The sequence below is a fragment of the Beta vulgaris genome, chromosome 6 (assembly GCF_026745355.1).
Source record: "Beta vulgaris subsp. vulgaris cultivar EL10 chromosome 6, EL10.2, whole genome shotgun sequence".
Classification (NCBI taxonomy): Eukaryota; Viridiplantae; Streptophyta; class Magnoliopsida; order Caryophyllales; family Amaranthaceae; genus Beta; species Beta vulgaris.
The window spans coordinates 62,614,510-62,638,308 of NC_079207.1; the positions used below are offsets into that span (position 1 = coordinate 62,614,510).

Below are 23,799 nucleotides of genomic sequence, written 5' to 3' on the forward strand. Positions count from 1 at the left end.
TTTTTAATTCAAATTTGATTGTCAAGTGTCCAAGCCCTGATCTGATTGTCGGGGATCATAAACAGATCAATGGCATATAAAGAAATCAAGCAATGTAGCTAGTCATTTCAAATACAATAACATAAGAAGATTAAAGATGGACTGTGATTCAATCTTCCACAATCCAGAACTATAAGATACTATTTCAGTTTTAATCCTGTGACTGGAAAAACCTAACCAATCTTTGGGATACAGATTGCTGACTCTCGGTCAATTGCAACGAGTCCTCATCACCATTATAATCATCATCATTTTCAAAGACAAGATGAATTCCCCACTTCAACAGCTCAATGCCAGGGATAGTCCCATATCTCAACCCCACCTGTATTATATCACCATCTCTTAATAAAGATGATAAAGGATGATATTCTTTGAATCTACACAAGTAAAATTGTTCTTCTCGTGTGCACGGAATTCCCATTAAAATCAATGTAGTGTAGAAGATGCTTTCATCCAGTCTGACAATGCTAGCCTGAATATCAACGATGCTAGGTAGTTGAGCTCGCATGTCATCTAGTACCTGGATGTCAACTGAGACAACAACGGAAACAAGTACACTTTTGATAGCGAGGTTTGGATGAGCTGTGAAATTCACTGCTTTTTGAGAAAACCACCCAGGAATTTCACTCCCAGGAATACTCAAATTGTTCAAATTCCTCAAAGCAACCTGCAGAGAAATTTTTCTAATTGGTAAATTATCCAACTTTTTCAATATCATTATTAGTTTTCAGTTTTTAATACTTTTGAAGATTAAGTTGAGTGTTCATATTTTCGCTCAAATTTTAAGAACACCTCTTAGTTCTTCTTTGACTCGAAAATCAAATATGGGAAACTCAGGGCTTATTCAGTATCATTTTAAGTATTGAGTTTTCAGATCACCCCAAGAAATATAGTTTCCAGTCATAGATTGTTGAGTATAAACAAAGAATGCTGCTTCTTTTTTATTTAAACTTAACATGACTATGACTAGTGAAATCTACCTCAAAATCAAAAACTGAAAACTCACAGTGATACTTCACAGCCCCCAACGAGGATACCAAACTTTGCCTACTAATATGCAACTCTTTAAAAAAACAGAGAGTGGTCAAAGTACCTTGCTTAGTCTTCTCCTGACTTTTGATGGTCTTGCATTACAGCCACCCATAAACAACCTTCTCAAAGACTTTAAGCATTCAAGACCCGGCACATCCTTGATCTGGTTGCAGTTTGCAAGTTCTAACTCTTCCAACCTTTCAAGCTTTGAAAGGTTGTATATACTTTCAAGTGAATAACAATCTGCAGCATCTAGCTCCACTAAAGTTGAAGGAAGTTGAGGCAGAAACCTCAGCTTTTCGCAATGACGCAACTTTAGCTGTGTTAGAACAGATAGACCCTCTAAAGTGGAAGGGAGTTTGTGGAAACTATTGTATCCAAGATCCAAAGTCTCCATCTTAGACAACTCAACAAAATCATCACGTATTTGACCAGAAACTCCACATGCCCGAGCACTAAATTCTTCCAAATTAGATAGCTTACAAAATGAATTAGGAAGCGCGCTAAGCTTGGGGAGGTCATTGCTAGACTTCTTCAGTTTCAATGTCCTCAACTCATCAAGTGAACCAAAGCTTTCAGGTAAGCACGTGACAGCAGTGTCCTCCATCATAAGTATACGCAAAGACTTCAATCTTCCTATGTCATTTGGCAGGCTGCTTAGCTTTCGGCACTTGTTCAAGTTTAACCATGTAAGATTTTCCAACTCCACTATCGACTTTGGCAGTTGTGTTATGGCAGCACCTTCAACAGATAGAATGATAAGATTTGAAATCTTACCCACTAAATCTGGTAGTTTTTCAAGTAAAGTGCAATTAGACATTCGAAGTTTCTCCAAGAGCTTCAAGGAACATATCTCGTCTGGTAGTATTTTTATGTCCGTGTTATTTAACTCAAGCTCAATAATGGAAGCTAACCCTCCTACTGAGACGGGCATATTAAGAAGAGAACGACATCCCCCAAGTAATAAGACTCTAAGAGACTTCAGTGAGCAGATAGATGCTGGAAATTGCTTGATTGAACTGGTATTAAGGTAAAGCTCCGTCAAGGATTTGAGGTTTCCAATAGAATCGGGAAGGGCAATAAGTTTGTGACAGTGCATTAAATTTAGTTTTTCGAGGTGTGTCAAAGATCCAACAGAAGATGGTATATTATCTAGTGCAGTAGCAGATAAAATAAGCTCTTTCAAAGAAAGTAGAGACCCTATGCATTCAGGTAGGCTTGTTAACAGAGGACAACCATTTAGACTGAGCATTTCAAGCTGTGTAAGGCTAAATAGATATTCAGGCAGCTTAGTTATTGCTGTTCTATCGAGAAACAATTGGTTCAAGGAAGTCATGCTTCGAACATCTTGAGGTAGTTCTCTGAATTTTGAGCAATCGGATAAAATCAACTCCTTTAGACTTTTCATACCTGATACATCTCTTGGAAAATCAAGCAAGTTTGAGCAACCTTGTAGGTTTAAGCGAACAAGAGAGCTCATATTTCCAATTGATGGATGAATCTTAGTCAGTCCTACACAATACTCGAGTGTAAGCTTTTTCAAGTGTTTATGGCCAGACATGTCAGGAAGAGCAGTTAGTCTAGGGCAGTAAGAGAGGTCTACCACCACCAAGTTCCCAACCACCTGCAAGCCAAAATGTTTGCACATTCATAATCTGAATAAGGAAATATTGTTTGTTTGAACTTCACATGAATAATCCCAACTATCGTCTCAAAATTTTCCCCACTATGGTTGATTTCATCTACAATGAATGCATTCCCAAAGTGATCACATGACTTGAAAAAAACTGATTTTGGAGGTCAATGATGATGCGTCAAAATCTAGTTGAAGGAAATTTTTTGAATTAAAGAACAAAGCAAAATAAGAAAATAAAAAAATAACAAAGCAAGTTATCGATCACTGAGTATAATTTTGAGAGGGCCATGCTTATAATTGGAATTTTGTCCTAGACTAATCAAAAATTGGGATCATGATGGGAAGAAGCAGAAGAGTGTTCATACATAAAATATTCTTGTGAATCTCTTTTTTCTTTTTATAGTTACCACTTCTAAAATCAGGTAGCAAAAAAGATGGCATGTGAAAAGTTTGTCAAAGAAGCTATATGTCAAAGTAACAAGCATCAGCTTACTAAAATGGCCAAGTTATTTGAGTTACATTACCTTGTTGAAACCCCAACAGGAATAATCTGAGCTCCACAAACGATCAATATTACTTCTTGAGAGATCAAGCACACGAAGTTCTTCTGGTATATTAAATGGACGAATCTTTTGAGGACATCCTTTCCATTGCAACCACCTTAGCTCTGAAGGCATACATCTGAAATCTCCTTGCAGTTTTGCATAATTCATTTGAAGTAGTTTTAGCTGCACCATATTCTCAAAATATCTTGCATGAAGAATGGAATTATCATCCTTCTCAGTTTTGTGCCATGAAGTAAGTAGTCCCTTGAACATTTTTGCCAAGTACCTGATGAAAGTAGTCATACTAGGATGCCTTCTGAAGTGGTACCAATAAATCATTTCGTCAGTAAAATCTTGAGGCTTTTTGATGTCCAGAATCATCCCTCTTACATCTTCTCTTGCCTATGATACATTATGCAATCAAGTTGAAGATAACATTCATGGATTTGACTTCATTGAATAAACCATCAAGATTGAAGACACAATGATTGAGAGAAGGAAATAACTACGCTCTTTTCTTAATTACATTATTGAAGATAGCATCTGATAAGTAAGTTTTAGTAAAAAAAATTATTTTAATCAGCATAATCCAATTCTAATAAGCAAAAATCAATTTTGAACAATAAAAATTAGTTCATTGTCAGAGAATACCTTTTTATTACGAAAGACACGCATTATATCCTTAGCGTCCCACAACCTCCTCAGCTTCTCAGGATCATCAACTTTCTCTGTGACAATCTGCCTTCCCATGTCCCGAATTTGATCATGCATCCACAATTTACCTTCTATTATCTTCATGAGTGATTTTGTGACAAGATTATCAATAGCTAAGTCGGCTCCTAAGTCACAACCCGCTAGTATATCCACTACATCCTCTCTATCCATGTTCATTTGAAGCAACAAACATGAGATGTCAAGGAATACAATTTTCTCTTGGTGATCTAGACTATCATAGCTAAATTTTAGTACGTCTTGAATACTAGGTGGTCGAGTGACTCCAAATTTAGAGATCGCGTCCTCCCAGACCTTTATTGTCTTCTTAACTAAAGATGAACCAAACACTTCCAATGCCAGAGGAAGTCCACCTGTTAGAGACACAATTTTTTTTGAAACATCCCTAAACTCATTTGTAGGTTCTCTTCTTCCTAAAGCATGTATGCTAAACAATTCTAATGCTTCGGATTCATCCAGTTTCTGGGCTTCATACAGCTCATCGTTACACGCAGAATGAAGTAACGCGTCTACATTCCTACTTGTAACAATTATCATGCTCCCTTCTTTGAACCATTCTCTGACAATGCCGAGATTTTCAAGCTGTCCTGCCTCAAAGACATCGTCTATCACCACTAAAACTCGAGTCTCTTCAACAAATCTCTTGATGGCTTTTTTGCCTTCATCCACTTGTTTCACCACCAATTGTACTTTCCCTAAGGAAAGATCTTTTAGAAGTTCTTCCTGAACAGTTAAAAAGCCTTCTTCAGTAGCTATTTTCTCTCTGACATTAGAAATGAAACAGCGGTTTTTAAACTTAACAGCCAGCTTATTGTACACAGCTTTGGCTAAGGTTGTCTTGCCTATTCCTGGAGTTCCATGGATACCCAGAAAACGAGCACCTTGAGCCTGAAGATTCAATTTTCCCACCACTTTATCTACACGAGAATCCAGACCAACTGCAAGCTTCACTACATATTCTGGAGTGTTCTTTAACTCATTCCAGACTTGTGTGACTATGCGTCGTATAACTTCTTTAGCTTCATCACTGTCATTGTATATGAATTGAGCCATGTTAGAAGCATACCCATGTATTGCTTGAAGAACATTATTGATTCTAATATAATTTGCCAACAGAAAAGTTGATTCTATTACACTAAAATTAAAATGAAAGGGAAAATTGACATAAATATTCCTTTTGCAGTTAAGTTACGCGGTCTTCTTTAAATAGTCCCACCTTTGGATAGTCTCAAGCAATGCTGCCTAAGTGCCTATTTGCCCTGATTTCTTAAGATGGGTCTAAGTCATTGATGATCTCTATTTCTAACTATGCAAATGCAAGTAACCAGTCCAACACATAAACGACCATTACCAAACTTCCCTTTTTTCTTATTTCTACTCTCCCTAAGAACCCTACCCCCAGCAGACACAGACAGTGTAATTACACGGACAGAAAACAGATGGCTTTTTATGTCAGTTAACGATTGGGAGGTGTTTGGGCCCACCAAATCCTTCCAAGGAAATCATGCCATGTGGCACCGCCACCTAAGGATCATGGGTCCCACCAGAATCATCCTTTGAAAAGGTATCATCAATCCCCAAAGTGAGCTGTCATGTCCAGCACACCACTTTATAGAAATTCTCACCACTATAAATACCTCTTGTCCCATCAATGCAAAAGTATTGAATTCTTACCTAACTAACTGGAGCTTCTCACTCTAGACTCTCTCTCTACCTCAATCATCAACTGACTTGAGCGTCGGAGGGGCGATCCCGGAACAACCCCCGGGGTAGTTTTTCTGTGTTTTGCAGGTTTCCGGTGAATTGATAACCAGCCCTGCTCGGACTTAAGGACTTGTTCAGCACAGATCATTAACCTTAATTTCTAGACAGAAACAGGAGGTATTTATTGAGGGAAACAACAAACAATCCCACCAACCAGTCACATTTGGTTCACCGAAGGTTCCAGAACATGAGATGACAAGAAGAACCAAACTATAGCCTATAGGTAATGTTATCGTTAGCAGTGGCGGATCTAGGATTTTTATATAGGGTGGGCCGAACTTATTGATTAATTTCTTTAAAAACCACCTGCTCCACCATACCAATTTGCATTACTATCCCAGTTAGGTTACTTATAACTATTTTGGATCATGGGGTGGGCCGAGGCCTGGGTAGGCCACCCCCTAGACCCGCTGTGTTTTCCCCTTAAAAAAAAGGTAATGTTATCGTTAAGGATCTCAACTATGTAATGTTATCATCAACGACCTAAGAGCATTTACCACCATGAACAAAAAATAGTTCATGGGATCAAGAATAACAAAAAATTCACTCCATCATAAACAAGTCGCAAAACATTGTTGGTCATTGATCAACGAATTATTCACATGGTGAACAAAGTAAGTATGTCATGTGAAAAGTAGGCCTCACGATATGGTGGGAGATTTTGTATCAAATGTATTTGTCAAATTAGAATGAATTTGTTTGATAAAAAAACCAATGGTAATATTTTTTTTGAGATTATAAAATGATATCCATCTTGTCATATTTTTTAACACTTTTATAAAAAAAAATTGAAGTAAAATGTAGCAAAGAGAAAATAGATGGACTTTTCTATGTCATGAATGGGATGATTTTGTGAATTTGGGTATGAGTCATGAAATTTTTAAGATGATGAGCTAAAAAGTTGTAGAAGGAGGAGGATAAACATTTATTTCTGTTCATGGTGATGGATGCTCTAAACACCAAAAAGAAAAAAAATTGATCAAAAATTCAAAATAATCTCAACAATTGGCCATGTCTTTAATAATCACAATCATGACTTTAGGTGTTTCTTCCCAAAATACACTTATATGACTAGTAACCGGTTTAATAGGTAACTTTACCCATTATGTTCCAAAGATGAGATTAAAGCTTTAGATTGAAGCTTCAGAACTAACAAGCATGAAAGCACATAGGACAGACGCAATGAAGGTGAAAATCCCAAGCCCTATCATCATTTATGAATGATATACCCTACTACTACAAGGGTGGTTCTCATATGAACTCACTTCTATATATATATATATATATATATATATATATATATATAGGTTTAAGTTCATATGAGAACCACTCTTATGGTGAGAACCGTGAGAACCACTCATTTTCCTCGTTTTACGAAGATTTTCATCATTTCATAACATTTTTGCTCAATTTTTATTTCACTTATTTTATGGTTTTGCTCATTTAACAATTTTGTGCTCATTTATCAATATTTTTGCTCATTTTACTTTTTTCTCATTGAACTTTTTTATGCTCATTTTACGTTTTTCTTCTTTTGTATTTTTCTACATTTTACGTTTTTGATAACTTAATGGTTTATACTCATTTTATGTTTATGCTCATTTGGTACTTTTTTTCTACATTTTAGTAAGTTTTTGCTTATTTTAAGTGGTTCTCACTATAAGAGGGTTCTCAGTGGAACCCAACCCTATATATATATAGGTTTAAGTTCATATGAGAACCATCCTTAGGGTGAGAACCGTGAGAACCACTCATTTTTCCTCATTTTACGAAGATTTTGATCATTTCAGAATATTTTTGCTCATTTTTTGTTTCACTTATTTTATGATTTTGCTCATTTAACAATTTTATGCTCATTTATCAACGTTTTTGTTCATTTTACGTTTTGGTCATTTTACTTTTTTTCTCATCAAACTTTTTTATGCTCATTTTACATTTGTCTTCTTTTACATTTTTGTACATTTTACGTTTTTGATAACTTAATGTTTTCTACTCATTTTATATTTCTGCTCATTTGTTACTTTTTTTTGCTCATTTTAGGAAGTTTTTGCTCATTTTAAGTGGTTCTCACGGTTCTCACCATAAGAGGGTTCTCACTAGAACCCGACCCTATATATATATATATATATTATTATATTATATAATATTATATATATAATATATATATATATATATATATATAAGATCAGGAACTATCATTTACAAAAATCTATTTTAATTTCTATTACATATGGTAATATATGGAGGATATCAAAAAGTATAAATAGGAAAAAAAAATATCACATTTAAGCTGAAGAATAGTTTTTTGAAAAAACAAATTGCAAAGATAATTCTTCCTATTTTAACTTTTAAAACTTTTTTATTTCAAATTATTAGATGCAATTACATAATTAATTTAGCATATATGTTATTTTACATACATTGCATATATGTAAGCCTAATATCATAATATTAAAGAATCTCGAGAATTCAGAACCAACTTTATCCAACAATTGTAATGCAACCAACTAGCTGCTACTGCCGTTGACCTCTGACTACGTTCTCTGATTCTCTCAGAACTTGCAAATTTAAACCGGCGACATCCAAACTCCCAACAAAATTCATACATTTACATAATCATACCACCTTATTTCTTCTTGAAACGATATGATCATACTAAATATTATCATCATAGGCCTGAGGCCACCCTTTCCTGGGTTTCGGGCCCCAATATCTGGCTAGATCAAGTCCAACAAGACCCGCATTTTAGCACGTTTAACTTATAAAGCCAAAAGACCTTATAGCACATAGAGGATCAGTTTTAAGTTCAATGCCAAGATATACAATTTTTGTGTTACAAATAAATTGCATATATATCAGAGTTGTAGAATTTCCAAAATCAAGAATTAAAATCCATGAAAGATGTAAATTTAAGTTGTGAAATCCCCAAAAACTTCATTAAACAGCCATGTTATGTACAATTGTACATCAATGAAAGCTTGACTAACCTGGTAAAACTCTCGTCAGTCGAGTCTGCTTGATCATAAATATAACCAGAAATATTACCGATATTTTCCATTGCCCATCTCCATTTCTTAACTTGAGCTTCACTAAACCTGTTAGAGTCCCCCAACATCTCCTGAAACCCCATACCAAACACCCCTCGCTGCTTCCTCACATCAGACGGGTGAACCTTGTAGAAAACAGGTATAACCCGTTTACGGCACTCGAAGATCCTTGCAAGTTCATCGAGGCACCACCGTGAATCAGCATACCTAGGAGATATGATCGCCACGGCTAAAGCCGAGTCGACGATAGCTTCGTCTAAACTTGGCTGTATAGTATCACCTCTTTCCATGCCTTCGTCGTCCATGAAGGGTCTAAGACCCTTTGTTTTTAGGGTGTCACGTAATGGTGTTGTGAATATATGGCGTGTGTCCTCCCCTCTGAAGCTTAGGAATACGTCCCAGTTCACCCGTTTATACAGCATTGACGGTGGGAGGTACGACGATGTTTCGGTATCGGGGATCATGTGTGATGAAGTTGCGTCGGTTTCTGTGTCCATCTTTGTTGAGTGGAATATAAGACAGATCAGAGATATATATATGATGTGTTCTGAGAACAGAGGTTGCAGCTTCAAGTATTGTAACTACAATTGTATAGATGTAATATGTGTCTGCAAAATGGAAGGTTATTTAATTTAATCCATTTATTTGTTTGGCAAAAGAAAATTAATTTAAACCAATAAACTGTCCATGGTTGTTGAGAGAATTAAAAAAGAGAGAGAGAGATATGCTGGTTTTTGAGAAGAGAGGTTGCAGCTTGAAGTACTGTAATTAACTACAATAATGTATGTGTCTAATAACAAGACTTTGATTTTTCTTATGAAAGGTCAAAGGACAATTGTGAAAAGTGGGAAAAATAAGAGGAAATGAAACATTTTGAGAAGATGACAAACTTTTCTGAAATTATTCGTCCATCAGAATTCACATACAACTTTCACTTGGAAACTTATGTGAGGATTGGCTGTGTGGGGGTGGGAAAGGGGTGTAGCCGTGTAGCACTGTAGGCTGTAGCCGTGTGGGGTGTCTCTGAAAATCAAGTTTGAGTTTGGATTTGCTTAGGACACGTTGTTTATCGTTTTTAATGTTGGAAATTAAGCAATTATCCAACATTTTATTTAATTTCGCACGCATCGCGTGCATAAAAGACTAGTACAATGTTGGATAATTGCTACATATGATGACATGAAATAGGTAGTACAATGCAAGAAGAAATTGCATTGTAGTTCTATAAACTGTATATAATTTTCTTTTTAAAAAATAAAAAAATTGATTGATGAAATTTATTTTATATTGTGTGTTGCTCTTACAATGATAGTTTATTTTAAATTTTTTAGGTCTTTTCCTCCTCTTCCTTCGTAGAATAGAGATTAAATTATTAAATAAAAATCGAATGTAAACTTTAACTATTAACAATTAGTAATTTGGGTATTAATAAAGTTACATAATTTTTTTTTGGATATCTCTATTCTTTTTTTTTTTTTTTTTTTTTTTTTGAGGGGGATATCTCTTTTCTTAGCACATAGGATAGAGTGTAATTATGTACAACACAACCAGCTTTCAAATTTAAATGAAAAACATCATTCACCCATCCCTTCAAAAAGAAAACATCATTAACCCTTCTTCTATGATTCTATCCGTCTCTCTCTTACTTTGGCTTCCCACTCATCCACATGACCACATCATCATGCTTCCACCACCACCATAAAACCATAGTGCCACCACTATTTATTCTCTACCACCTCTAGAAAAAATGAAAGCAAACAAAAAGTTTAGAATTTGAATTGAAATTGAAGAATTTGAAATTCCATTATTTGGCAACTCAATATCGTAAATTTCAATTGTAGACTTGTATGTGAGTTTGACCAAGCGTATTTTTTTTGTTTTTGATTAACGTTGCAAGATTTTATTTATTGATTCACTTGATTTTCTATTTTTTTAGTCCTTCAAACATTTTAATTTGATTTGCTAGAAACATATTATGCATATATAGGATCATATTCTGACCACATTTTAAGGTTTAGCTTGATTTGTAGCAATTGAATTTCGGGTAATCATAAACACAATAAACTCGAAAAAGTTAATTCTGGATATGGTTCAATTAGGTAGTTTTTTTTTATAGCAAAAAGCTTTATATGCTAAATCATGTAGAAAAATAAAATAATTACTAATTACATCTAATAAATCAGGAATTTTAAAATTTTTAATCAGTAAATCAATTAGATATTTCTAAATTTTTTCGAAAATTTAGTTAAGAGGCAAGTAATTAGTTGTGTTGTAGGATTTCTTTCTGTTGTGTTTTTTTTTTTTTTTATTTTAATTTATTAGGTAGTTACTTTTTTTTCTATCTTTCTTTTTATTCTTTTTCAATTTTTTTGTGTCCTACCCGTTATTGTCATATATAATAAAGATAGATATATTTTGTATCTATACAATTTGTGAAGACATGTATAATTCCACCAAGTATTAGAATTACAAATGTCTCACATCTTGGACTTAGAGTTGGAATGACTGAAAGGCTAATTGAGAAAAACTTATGGCAGCCTGAAGAAAAGTAATATATAAACCCTTATAGAATAAGTAAAATAAAAAAAGACAACTTGTTTATTATAATTTGCAATTACACACCAACCTCGTTGGTTTGAATCACCTTGCGAGTTGCAAGTGTTTTTTTTGCTGCTATTTGTTTGTTATGAAGCTTTTCATTATTGTCAGACAAAAGTAAGAAATACCTTTATCATCAACTTTGCTTCGTTTGGCTTGTGGATTACAATATCCCTTCATAATATTCACACCAAAAAAAGAATGACGTGCGAGGATTATCTTGAACGAATCATTTTTTTTCTGCCATGTAATTACCTAGTCTTTGATAAACCATGGTATTCTAATATGTGTTGCTGCTTTTTTGTTGTGATTTTACAGTTAATGAATGGAAGTTTCTGCAGACGATGGATGAGAGCAGAGGAAGAAGGGATAATCATTTGTGGAACTGCCTTTGGAATGGATTGGTTTTGAGTGAATTGCAGTTATGTTGTTACCCGTGATTTTCTTTTGCTTTTTTTTTCTCAGAATTAATTTGTTGTAATTTATTATAGTGGTTGTAATTTGCATAAAATAGTGAGGGCAAAATGGGATTTTAATATTTTGGTGTCCCCCCTATCTTCCCATATAGAATAGAGATATGTACATACATATATATATATATATATATACATATATATATATATATATATATATACATATATATATATATATATACATATAGATATATATATATACATATACATATATATATATATACATATACATATATATATATACATATACATATATATATATATATACATATACATATATATATATATACATATATATATATATATATTATTCATTATATGACATATATCATATCACTTTGAAAATCAAAAACTCAAAAACAGAAAACCACATTAATATCGAACGATTATTAGTTTGGTTCGGCTTAATATACTTGCGTTTAAATTTGAGATTAGTGTTGAACCTGAATATTCATGTCTCATTAACCGTAAAATTTACCTTGAATCCAATATTTCTATACATCTTTGATCTTTTTCTATTACTCCCCCCGTTTTCATATATTTCCCATGTTTCTTATGAAGTGCAATATTTTAACTTTTGCATTATTGAGACTTTCACTTTGACAGTAATTTTTACTAATATATAAGAACAAAAATGTTAGATTTGTTTCAATGAATAATTTTGTAATATCAATTTTTTATAGCATAATTAGAGATATCAATGGTCAAAATTGTGCGTAAACAAGCGTGAAAGTCAAATTGTTGCACTTATTTAGATATGGATGTTAGTATATAAATGCTCTATTTTGATTTGTACGCTTGTCAATGCACGACTTTGACATTAATCACTCTAATTATCCACCATTATTGATAAAATGATAGAAAATGATATTAGAAAAAAGTACACGTCGAGACATATTCAACAACATTTGTGCATTGATATTTATATATATACTCACTCCATTTCTATTCAACTCACTCATTTCAGTTTGTGGAGAGCCAAGAAATAAGTCCATAAGGGAGAGAGGGACTAAAAAAGGTGGATAGAAAATTTTTACGATGGGATATTAAATTAAAAAGTTGATCACATGGGTGAAAAAAAAAGAGAAAATAAAGATGAAAAAGAAACAAATCAAAAAGAAAAACATGTAAATTAAAAATAAACAAAAAATATATATAAATAGAGTGTATAAATAATGCAAAAATTAAAGTGTAATATCAACTTATGAGTGTAGTGAGCACAGAGCACCCAATATATTTTTTGTCAAACATTACAAACTTTGGTCTCAAAAATGTAAAAATGTTAAAACTGTCTAATAAGGTGGGCAAAAGGACCTAAACATAGGGCCAAAAAACAAAATTCTAAATTTCATAGTATTAGTCGTTTTCGCAATATTGAAAATTTAATTAGATGCTTGATTTTGTAAACTCAATCTTAGTATTGGTCTCAATCTTGAATTTGTGCATAATTTTGAATTGCTTCAAGATCACTAATTACAATTAGTACCCGAAATATTTTAGATGCCTCTAATAAAACAAATTTTTTATTATCATGTGACTTTCATTAGATTCATTTTAATGTCGATTTTTTCAATTAATTTTCTATAATTTTAACTTATAACATGATTAATGATAATAATATTCAAAGTTTGAATTAGAATCCATGAAAAATTGATGTTAAAATTTGAAAAAAAAAAACAAAGGAATTGTGTGTTTTTTTAAAGAGAAATTTCATTAATTGAAGGCCAAACGACATCTACAATGGAAATTAAAGAAAAACAAGATACAATCAAACAAGGTTAAATCAAATCTGTGTTCGAAGAAACTGTAATGAACCAGATCGAGCAATACAACGCAACCCCCTTGTATTTGCTGAATCAAATAGCTATGGATGAGGAAGTCTATCATTCTGACATAGGTTGGGAAGAGCATTCTTGATCGAGTCATGTTAACCGCATCCGAGATTCCAATACCTTCATGTTGAATCTTGAACTTCAACCAATAAGAACAATTTCTCATACCTAAAAAGGAAAAAACCACATTCACAACTCCCACAACGGGGGGAAGGAAATCTCCACAACAGAGACTAAAAACCCATAACATGGTTTGAAAAAATCTCATAAAGATATACTAATTTATTTAACAAAACAAGAAAATAAACTAAAAACTTAAAATAAAAGGGAAAAGGGGGCTTACCATAGAAAAAATCATCTATGACAGCCCCTAACTGATGAAGAAGGAGTAGGGGAGGCTAGGGTTTTAAAGAGAAAAAAGAGAGAGTGGTAAGGAAGTGTGTTTTTAACATTTTAAAAATTAAGAGTTAAATTTGATAATATGCGGAATCAAATACTTCCTCCGTTTTAATTTAGTTGTGATACTTTTAAAATCACGGACTCCTAGGCAATTTTTGGAGAGGGGAGAGATAGAGAAAGAAAACAAAAGGGTCTCATGTGTTAGGAGAGAGATAGAGAGAAGTTATTACTTAAAATAAAAGTGTAACATTGAATTTCAAATTTCCTAAAATAGAAAGTGTCACAACTAAATTGGAACGGAGGAAGCAACTAAAATTGTTTTTGTGCACATTTGCAAGGAAAATTATATGGCTAAAGATCTGAAAAGAATGAAGTATATATTGTTCACCTACATTTATTTAGTGTTATTAAGGAAGATATTTCTTTTTTCTGCAATGTAACGGAAATAACAGGTATTCAAAAACAGGTATTCAAAAACACAGTTTATAACCAATTAACCATGTTTCTCAACGCTGTTAGCACGTATTGATGCCATTATTTCTCTATGGTACTACAGGTATTCAAAAACACAATTTATAACCAAATAACAGGTATACAATAGTATGTTGACTTTAATTTGTGATGTGAGGGCACAACGTGGAGTAAAAGAGTACTAACAATCTAATATTCAAGTTGCTCAAAGACATGAATAAATAAGTACTGTATTCCATAGTAACTACTGGTCTACTACTAGTAGTGATTGATTTATTATTTCCCTTGGCGGCTGAACTTTTGTGGTTCATGGTTCGATTGCAGTCCAATGTCTTTCCTGTAATTTTTTTTTTTTTTTTTTTTTTTTTTTTTTTTTGACATCAAGGTCTTTCCTGTTTTTAAAGGCTCTAAAACAGCCAATTTGATGATTCTTTTATTTATTTTGGCAACAATATGATGTTGAAGTCTTTTTTTTTTTTATATCAACTAGTCTTGGGTGCATCACCAAAACAAAAAGGAAAAAAAAACTAGTCCATGGTCTAAGGCTCTAAGCTCTATGTTCTGAGCAACACGCTATTTAACTATTCCCACTTGACAAAATAAGACGGCATTTTTGGTCATTTTAATTGTTTAAAGTTTGGAATTGTTTAAAGTTATACCACTTGTGGTAGTGATACTGTTAGGTAGCTATTGGCGGTTGGAGTAGCTGTTAGCTGTTAGCTGTTAGCTGTGAAAGTAGTTGTTTATAATATAAGTATTCGGTAAAAGTAGTTGTTCTGCTTATATATGATAAAAATAACATATTTTTTAATTATAATTATATGATTAATTACTATATGGTTCATACTAGGATAACAGTGTCCTCATCAGTCCACTTAAATACCTCGTTCGTCCCTTCTTTGTTATTAGATGAAGTCATCTACTTATCTAACATAACCATGAATAATATAAAAAATATTAATGAGAATATAATGCACCAAGCCATCTACGTATCTAGCACCCATATTAGTATACTAATCAACATTGAAAAATATAAGCAGAACGAAAACAATAGAGTTAGTTGATAAAAAAAATTATCTTTGATAAAAATGAGAAAGTGGGATTTTTTATCCTTAAAAAGTTTTTTTTTCTGTTAATTCCAAATTTTTATCCTGAATATATGATATTCTATTAATCCCAAATTTTTATCCTTAAAAGTGGAATTTTTTTCCTTTGAAAAAATAATAAAAAAAAAAGTAGAAAGCTACTTACAGAAACTGAACGCTATAAAATATACCGTTTGGGAAAAGCTATCCAAAAGCTATTTGAAACTCCAACAGCTACTCCAACCTCTACTATGCCAAACAGTTAATTAGAAGTCAAAACACTAAAAGCTAGTGCAAAAGTTGTTGCCGAACATGCCTAAATTAACGTTTTTAGTAGCCACTTTATCACTTTTTAGTACTAACTTTTATACTTGTTGAAAATACAATTGTAAAATTGAGGTTTATTTACTTGACTGATCTGGGATACTAATTGGACAACCCTTAGATAACATGATGAACGAGTTAGATACTACGGAACTTTGGGGAAACCCATACCCAAATTAAGTGACATGACTTCATATAAATCAAGAATCTTAGGGATCGATTCAAGTTATGGAATGAGAAAGGAAATGAAAAGGGAATGAAAACAAATAAAGGAGAAAAATGGTATAAAAAATGGTTACTTTTATTATGTGTTTAGTTCAAGCCATGAAATAATGGAAATGAAATGATAACCATTACCGGTTTACAACCAAATAATGTATTGTGTTACCTGAGGGGAGGGAAAGGTAACAAATGGGAGAGTCCATTACTACTAAGTAATGGTAATGGATTGATGAGGGGGTTAAACCAATCGAAATCGGTAACATGATTCTGTATCTTAGAGGCAAAAAATCATGAACCAACGTGGTCTTAATATGAATACATGAGAAACTAATAAATTAATCATCATTGTGATATACTTCGTTTAGCTAAAATGACCAAAAAATCTCTTGTGGGAGTTTGATGTTAATACTTAGGCTCTATTCTGTTCAACTTATTATAACTTATTTCTATAAAAAAAAAAAGATAAGATAAGATAAGATAAGATAAAAAAAAATTAAATGTCAGACAACATATAATAAACTAAAATATTTATAAAAAGATGAGATAAAATCATATAAATAAAATAAGTTGATATAAGACAAAATAAGTTAAATTAAACAAAATCTTAAATAATAGGAGTATTTCTCCAAATATAAAGACTATTTCCATATATTGTTTTTCTCTCACAATCAACATGAATTGTGACATTAGTAGGAAGACTTGGTCTCCCACTAAAGTCTAAACATTTCAAGGCCAAAAGTATACTCCACCACCCAATCTCCATTCAAAAAATATTAATGTCAAATTGCATCGATATGTCTACTCCAAGTTTTTAATAGAAATTGAAATTTTCAATTCCCAATATAATGCAATGATCGAATTTCCACTTCAACGATTCAGTTTTTATTTACAAGATACAGAGGTGATTTTGGCAAATAAAAAAATCAAATATGTTATATGGTGAATAATTATAATCTGAAAAACTAAAAAAGAACTGGATTGGAATTTGAGAGAATCCTAATCCAAATTGCATAGATCATTGAGATCCTCGTCCTATCCTGTAGAAATTATTGAAAATTTTCTATTTCAAAATAAATATTACATGACACAATGACTAATTCATGATGAGCGTGGCAAGATTGTGCGAGCGGTAGTGCAAAGAATTAGGGCGGGCTGGAGTTCAGCATTGGCTGAAGCAATGGCGGCAAAAATTGGCCTTGCATTGGCGCAAAGTATGGGTTGTACCATGGTCCATGGTTGAGTTGGAATGCGATGTGTAAGATGTAAATTTGCAAAAATCAAATAACTTAACCTGAATTACACGAACAAGTTGCGTCGTGGTATGATGACCACTACCTTATAAACATATTTCGCCACCAACGGTGCGAATTCACGATAACGTTCGTTCCCCAATGTTCACACAACTATCTCTGACTCCGTGCACCGGATCAAAGGTTGGTATTTCTCAAGAACTACTCAAATCTCAGAGAGAGTAGGGTAGACTTGTGTTTTTAGGTTATACTTCCTCTGTTTCACGATAAGTGAAACATAGAGAGAAAGTGGAGAGTTATCAAGGAATTTAGAGAGAAAGTTGGGACCACAATAAAGTAGAGTGAAGAATTATTGACGTTGTGGTCCCCTCTTATTTTTTGGTGGTATATTTGTAATAAGAGTGAACTTTTTTTACCATTTGGAGCTTGGTTTCACTTACTGTGAAACGGAGGAAGTATGAATGAATAATGAAGGAAAAACGGCCAGTACACTATTTATATGAGGAAATAACTTCGAAATAAATCAAGAAAAAATTGGCCTACATGCCTGTTTTCTTCAGCATAAAACACCTGTCACGATAGTCGTCTTGTGTGTTCATGGTTTCTATTCTCTAGATGTGAGTCTTACGAGAATAGCCTGCTCTGATACCACTTGTTGGAACCCAAGGGAACACTCAAGAAAGGGGGGGTTGAATTGAGTGGTGAAATCTAATCGATTTTCGCAAAAATCCTTTTACAGCTCAGTGCCAGGCTCTGAGCTGAACACTCGAAAATTGCTAATTTGCGTTTTTGCGAATAATAAACTTAAAAGATATTAGATTTGACACAAAATATAACTGGTTCAATCTCACCTCTGAGATCTACGTCCACAAGAAACAAAAACTCTTTTATTTCTTTGAATCCTAAAATATCAAACTCTTGATACAATACGATTCCCTCACTCTAACCCTAGTAATGACTCCCAACACTTAACTCTAAGTGTTGACACTCTCTATAATGTAAAAGTTACAGAAACAGAACGATCCTCAAAGATGTGCTTCTTAGTCAAGCAAATAGAGGACAATTACAATTGTGAAATAGTAACTTAAACCTAACCGCTCAGTGCTATGCTCAGTGCCAAGGAAATAGTTTTCAGCTTTTAATTAGACTCGATTTTTCTCTCTGAAAACGTGAGATTTAAAAGTGAATTCTGATTCCCTTTTATAAGACTTGCTTAGGACGAAAATCACTTAAAAATATCTTTATCTTTTAATCCTTGATTTAAGGGATAAACTTTATCTTTTTCTATCTTTATCTTTTAAACAAACAAAGATAAGTTTTCCATCTAGATTTTCTTTTTCAACTCAAAGTCTGTTTATATCTAAAAATATTTTTCCAAATCCTTTTTAGAAGATCAGAAAACATGTTCTAATAAAACCCTGTTTTATAAAAATCTTTTTATTAAAAACACGGTTTTTATTCAAAACGATTTTTTATCAAAATCTTTTTCAAAAATTCGTTTTATATAAAACACGTTTATAAAATCTTTTATTCAAAACTTGTTTTTATAAAATCTTTTCAATACACGTTTTTATCAAAATCTTTTATAAACTTGTTTTATTAAAATCTTTTATACACGCAATTTTTAGAAAATCTTTTTCTTTAAAAACTCGTTTTCCTAATCCCTTTTGATTTCTGATTTTGAAAACTTATTTCCTTTTTATATAGAAATATAATTTTAATATAATTATTTACTTTCTTAACTCAAAGAAGATAATAATTATATTAACTTTATATTTCTATATTGAGCACATTGCATATTACTAAGCATATTACATTTTAATCTAAAGTTACTATTCTAAGAAATTATAAACTCGAACTTCATTCTTGATTCTTCTTTTCTTCAAAGTCTTCGTTTATCAATTTCTTTCTTCTTCATGCATCTGTTGCAACTGTTACATACTTTCATGCTATAACATATTATATTAATTTTCATCATCAAAACATAACATGTGCATAAAACATAACATGTACATGCACAACAAATTCCCCCTTTTTGATGATGACAAACTCATGAATATAATATTGTTAAATAAACAATTGTTTCCCCTTAAAGTATGCATATTGACTTTTATTCCCCCTCAAACAATGCATGGATCGATTATTTACACTTTTAGAACCTATCTGTACATCAGATTAATAGCTTCAATCATTCACTTGTCCCTACATGCTCATTTATATTTTATTCACATTATCTCAACCTAGGATATCATCAAGATTCTAGTCAATATTTTATGCTTTCTTTTCCCCCTTTTGTCATTCTCAAAAAGCAGCAAAAGACAAAAAAACACACATATAGTCAGAGATATCCAAAATAATCCAATAGCTCAACCAAGTGGGCTAGGGATGCTGGTGCTACAACCAACACCATTTCACAATCATCAGAATTATCCAAAAAACATCCAGAAAGTACCAAAACATTTTTAAGAACTACAAGTTTAGCAAAAAAACTACAAAACATCATCAGAAATTCAGAGGAAGACTACGAAGGGTTTAGGGTTTGGACATGAGTTGACGGTGTCTTTGGGCAGCAATGGTATCACTTGCTCTCTGACGAGCTGAAATCTGCTGCAACTGCCGGCGCATTTCACGCACCTCCTCCCCGAGCTTCAAACACCCGACGCAAGCTTCCTTAACACAACCCCGAAAAGCTTTCTTGACCAATTCACCATTCATAACACATAGGTCCATCTTACTCAGCAGCCCAGTACTCATAACATCAACACAGGTGACCCCCTTAGTGTGGGGACAGATCACATCAAAGGCATCAAAAATCTTAGTAAGCCAAACACCATAGGGATAGTACAGAGAAGATTGAGAAAGATTCTTCATATGGAGAATCATCAGATGAGGCAGACTAATGGGAAGGTCATGAATCAACAACCAAAGAAGGACCTGGTCCATAATGAGACATTCACCACGGTTTTCAATGCGAGGCAAAACAGACTTGGTAATCAAGTTACGGAGCAGCTTATGTGGAGCAGAGAGACGGGAAACAGAAAAAATTTGGGCGTGGGTTAGGGGCTGGTCTGATAATGTCCGGCTAATCGTGGCGTTGTCAATTCCCGACAACAACGGCCAGGATTGGTGAGGTAATTCCGAAAAACCACTTGAAGGTACTCCTAAAATCTGAGCGAGCTCAGTCACAGTGAGGGTAATCATAGTACCATTAACAAACGAACTTAATACCAAATCCTCATTAACAGACAAATTCTCATAAAATTCAGCAACTTTAGATTCATACACCCCAGCGTTATAATTCATCAGTTTCACCCAACCTTGAGATTGTAAAGCTTCCAAAAAGAACTTAAATTCTGGTTGTGTAACCCAATCAGTGGGAAAAACACGACCGGACAATATCTTGACTGATGAGTCTTGCGGGTGTGGAGCAGAGGACATACCGGAAGTGGAAGTCATCCTTTTTCGTGATGGGGACTCGTTGGAGGGTGCAACAGAAGTAGATGCTTTTCGTTTTCTTGATGGAGCGGCGAAAGTAGCAGCGGAAGTTGACTTGGGTGCCGAAGAATTTGCAGATCTGGTAACGGGTTTACGGGGTTTCGGAATGTGGGAGGAAGGTTTTGATGGGGTGGTTGTTTTGGAGGCAAAGGTTTTGAAACGGCTGGTGTTGGAAGTAGAAGGGTTAGGGTTTTCGGTTGGCGGTTGAAAAGAAGGTGGAGGGTTGTCGGTGTTCGGTTGAAAAGAAGGTGGAGGGTTTTCGGGTTGCGGTTGAAAAGAAGGCGGATGGTTGTCGTTTTGTGGAGGAGGATCAAACGGAGGGGGGGATGCTTGTGACGGAGAGGATGGGGGTGTGGGAATCGGTGATGGAGCAGCATTTTTCTTAAGGAACCGCCGAGCCACCATTTTTCGTCCCATGGTGAAAGGTGGAAGGTTAGAGAAGAAAAGATTTGTTGGTGGGGTTGAAGATAAAAGGGCCGGTTAGTTTAAGGGTTTTAATGGGGTTAGGTGGGGTAGGTTGTAGTCCACTTATCCTTATTTCTCAAATGCCTTGCATTAATTTTCGAAAAGTTTTATAAAACAATTTTGAAATTATTTTGGTTTTAGCAAAGCAGCATCAATGGAAATTTTCAAAAATTGTGATACTTTTGTTGGAATGTTTTCATGAAATTTTTCTGAAGCAACTTAGGTGTCAGTTATCAGGACAGCATCAATAACCTTTTCAGGAGTCTTGAATTAAATCAAACATCTGACTTAGTGTAGGTATAATCTTTTGAACTCTTAAGTTTGCAAAGGGATCAAATAAACACATAAATCAACTAGGCACTAGAAATCAATCCCAAGGCTAATCTAAGCTTTCCAAATCTTTCACGAGCGAGTGGTTTAGTGAAAATATCAGCTATTTGGTCTTCAGTACAAATAAATTCAAAGGGCTATTTACCTTTTTCTACATGATCACGTAAAAAATGATATCTGATTTCTATATGCTTTGTACGTGAATGCTGAACAGGATTTTTAGAGATGTTTAGCACTTGTATTATCACACATAATGGGCACATTATCAATCAAAACACCAAAATCTCTAAGTTGTTGTCTTACCCATAATACCTGTGCACAACAAGATGCGGCTGCAACATATTCAGCTTCTGCAGTGGAAAGAGCCACGGAATTTTGCTTTTTGGAAGCCCATGAGATTAAGCAAGGACCTAAGAAGGTGGTTGTTCCAGAGGTACTTTTTCTATCTACTAAAAATCCTGCATAATCTGCGTCAGAAAACCAATCAAGTCAAAGTTGCCTCCTTTAGGATACCATAGATATAAGTTATTAGTGCCTTTTAAGTATCTAAGGATTCGTTTGACAGCTTTGAAGTGAGACTCCTTTGGACATGATTGAAATCTGGCGCAGAGACATACACTGTGAAGAATATCTGGTCGACTGGAAGTTAAGTAAAGAAGAGAACCTATCATACCTCGGTAGATTGTTTCATCTACTTTCTTACCATTTTCGTCCAGATCTAACTTAAGTGCAGTAGGTACAGGTGTAGGATAAGTCTTTGAATCTTCCATACCATACTTCTTCAATAGTTCCTTCACATATTTCTGTTGATGTATCATGATGCCATTATCCAGTTGCTTGATTTGTAAACCTAGGAAGAAACTTAATTCTCCCATCATAGACATTTCAAATTCACTCTTCATTAGTTCAGCAAAATAATGACATAATAATTCTGTAGTTGCTCCAAAAATAATATCATCAACATAAATTTGAACAACTAGCAATTCTTCCCCCTTACTTTTCAGAAACAATGTCCTATCTACTGAACCTCGTTTAAAGCCATTTTCCATTAAAAAGATAGATAGGCGTTCATACCAAGCTCTAGGAGCTTGCTTTAAACCATAAAGTGCCTTATCTAGTTTATAAACATGTTTAGGAAAATTTTGATCAATAAAGCCAGGAGGTTGTTCAACATACACTGTTTCTTTTAAGTACCCGTTTAAGAATGCAGTTTTGACATCCATTTGAAAAAGTTTAATATTTTTAAAAGCTGCAAAGGATATCAAAATTCGAATAGCTTCTAAACGGGCTACAGGGGCAAAGGTCTCATCATAATCAATTCCCTCTTGTTGGTTAAAGCCTTGGCACACTAGTCTGGCTTTATTTCGAACAATCATCCCACTATCATCCAGTTTGTTTCTAAAAACCCATTTTGTTCCAATTACTGATTGATGAGTGGGACGAGGTTCTAGATGCCAAACTTCGTTTCTTTTGAATTGATTTAACTCATCCTGCATAGCCAAAATCCAATCAGGGTCAGTCAATGCAATTTTATAATTAGATGGTTCAATTTCAGATATAAAAGCATTGAAAGCACAAAAGTTATGAAGAGATGAACGAGTTTGGACTCCCTTTGATATGTCTGTGAGTATTAGGTCAGTAGGATGTGATCCTTGGTGTTTCCACTTCTTCGGAGTGAAAATTTCGTTCTGTGGCTCAGTGCCATGCTCTGAGCGTTCACTGTTGTTTTCGTTTCTTCAGCTTCTGTTGGTTCTGCCGACACTTCTTCTTCGACAGTTTCAGTTACCTCTTCTGCATCTTTTTCATTCTCGTCGCAGTTGTTGATTTGTTCTTCAGACTGTGCCATGCTCTGAGCCTCAGAACTTGTTTCAGGTTGATTCTCATCATGCTGTTTGTCTCGTGACTCTCTAATCAGTCCAATAGAGAAGTCTTCGTCATCATCTACCTGCACATCTTGTAAGCTTTTATCAGATTCATCAAATATGACATGGACACTCTCCTCCATACGCATTGTTCTTTTGTTGTATACTTTATATGCTTTGCTATGAGGAGAGTAACCA

General features: G+C 33.9%; 1 protein-coding gene and 1 long non-coding RNA gene across 3 annotated transcripts; one reads left to right on the plus strand and one right to left on the minus strand.

The window, feature by feature from the left end:
• Nucleotides 1-55: 55 nt before the first annotated feature.
• LOC104908459 (disease resistance protein RUN1) lies at nucleotides 56-11,718 on the minus strand. Its single transcript, XM_048645804.2, has 6 exons — nucleotides 11,522-11,718; nucleotides 8,736-9,292; nucleotides 3,904-5,011; nucleotides 3,232-3,654; nucleotides 1,133-2,695; nucleotides 56-706 (listed from the first exon to the last, which is right to left on the minus strand). The coding sequence occupies exons 1-6, from the start codon at nucleotides 11,528-11,530 to the stop codon at nucleotides 191-193; spliced, it is 4,176 nt and encodes a 1,391-aa protein (XP_048501761.1). The 5' UTR covers nucleotides 11,531-11,718; the 3' UTR covers nucleotides 56-190.
• Nucleotides 10,294-11,942, plus strand: LOC125498180 (uncharacterized). 2 transcript variants are annotated; one of them, XR_007274950.2, is made up of 2 exons: nucleotides 10,294-10,644; nucleotides 11,712-11,942. It is a non-coding gene; the product is annotated as an uncharacterized LOC125498180 (long non-coding RNA). The 2 variants fall into 2 exon arrangements; XR_007274949.2 differs by having other exon boundaries at nucleotides 10,294-10,640.
• Nucleotides 11,943-23,799: the final 11,857 nt, after the last annotated feature.

Coding starts and splice junctions, on each gene's coding strand:
- LOC104908459 (XM_048645804.2), bottom strand. Junction 3,655..3,903: donor GTGTCTTTCGTAATAAAAAG/GTATTCTCTGAC, acceptor AATGTATCATAG/GCAAGAGAAGATGTAAGAGG. Junction 2,696..3,231: donor CCTGTTGGGGTTTCAACAAG/GTAATGTAACTC, acceptor TTTGGCTTGCAG/GTGGTTGGGAACTTGGTGGT.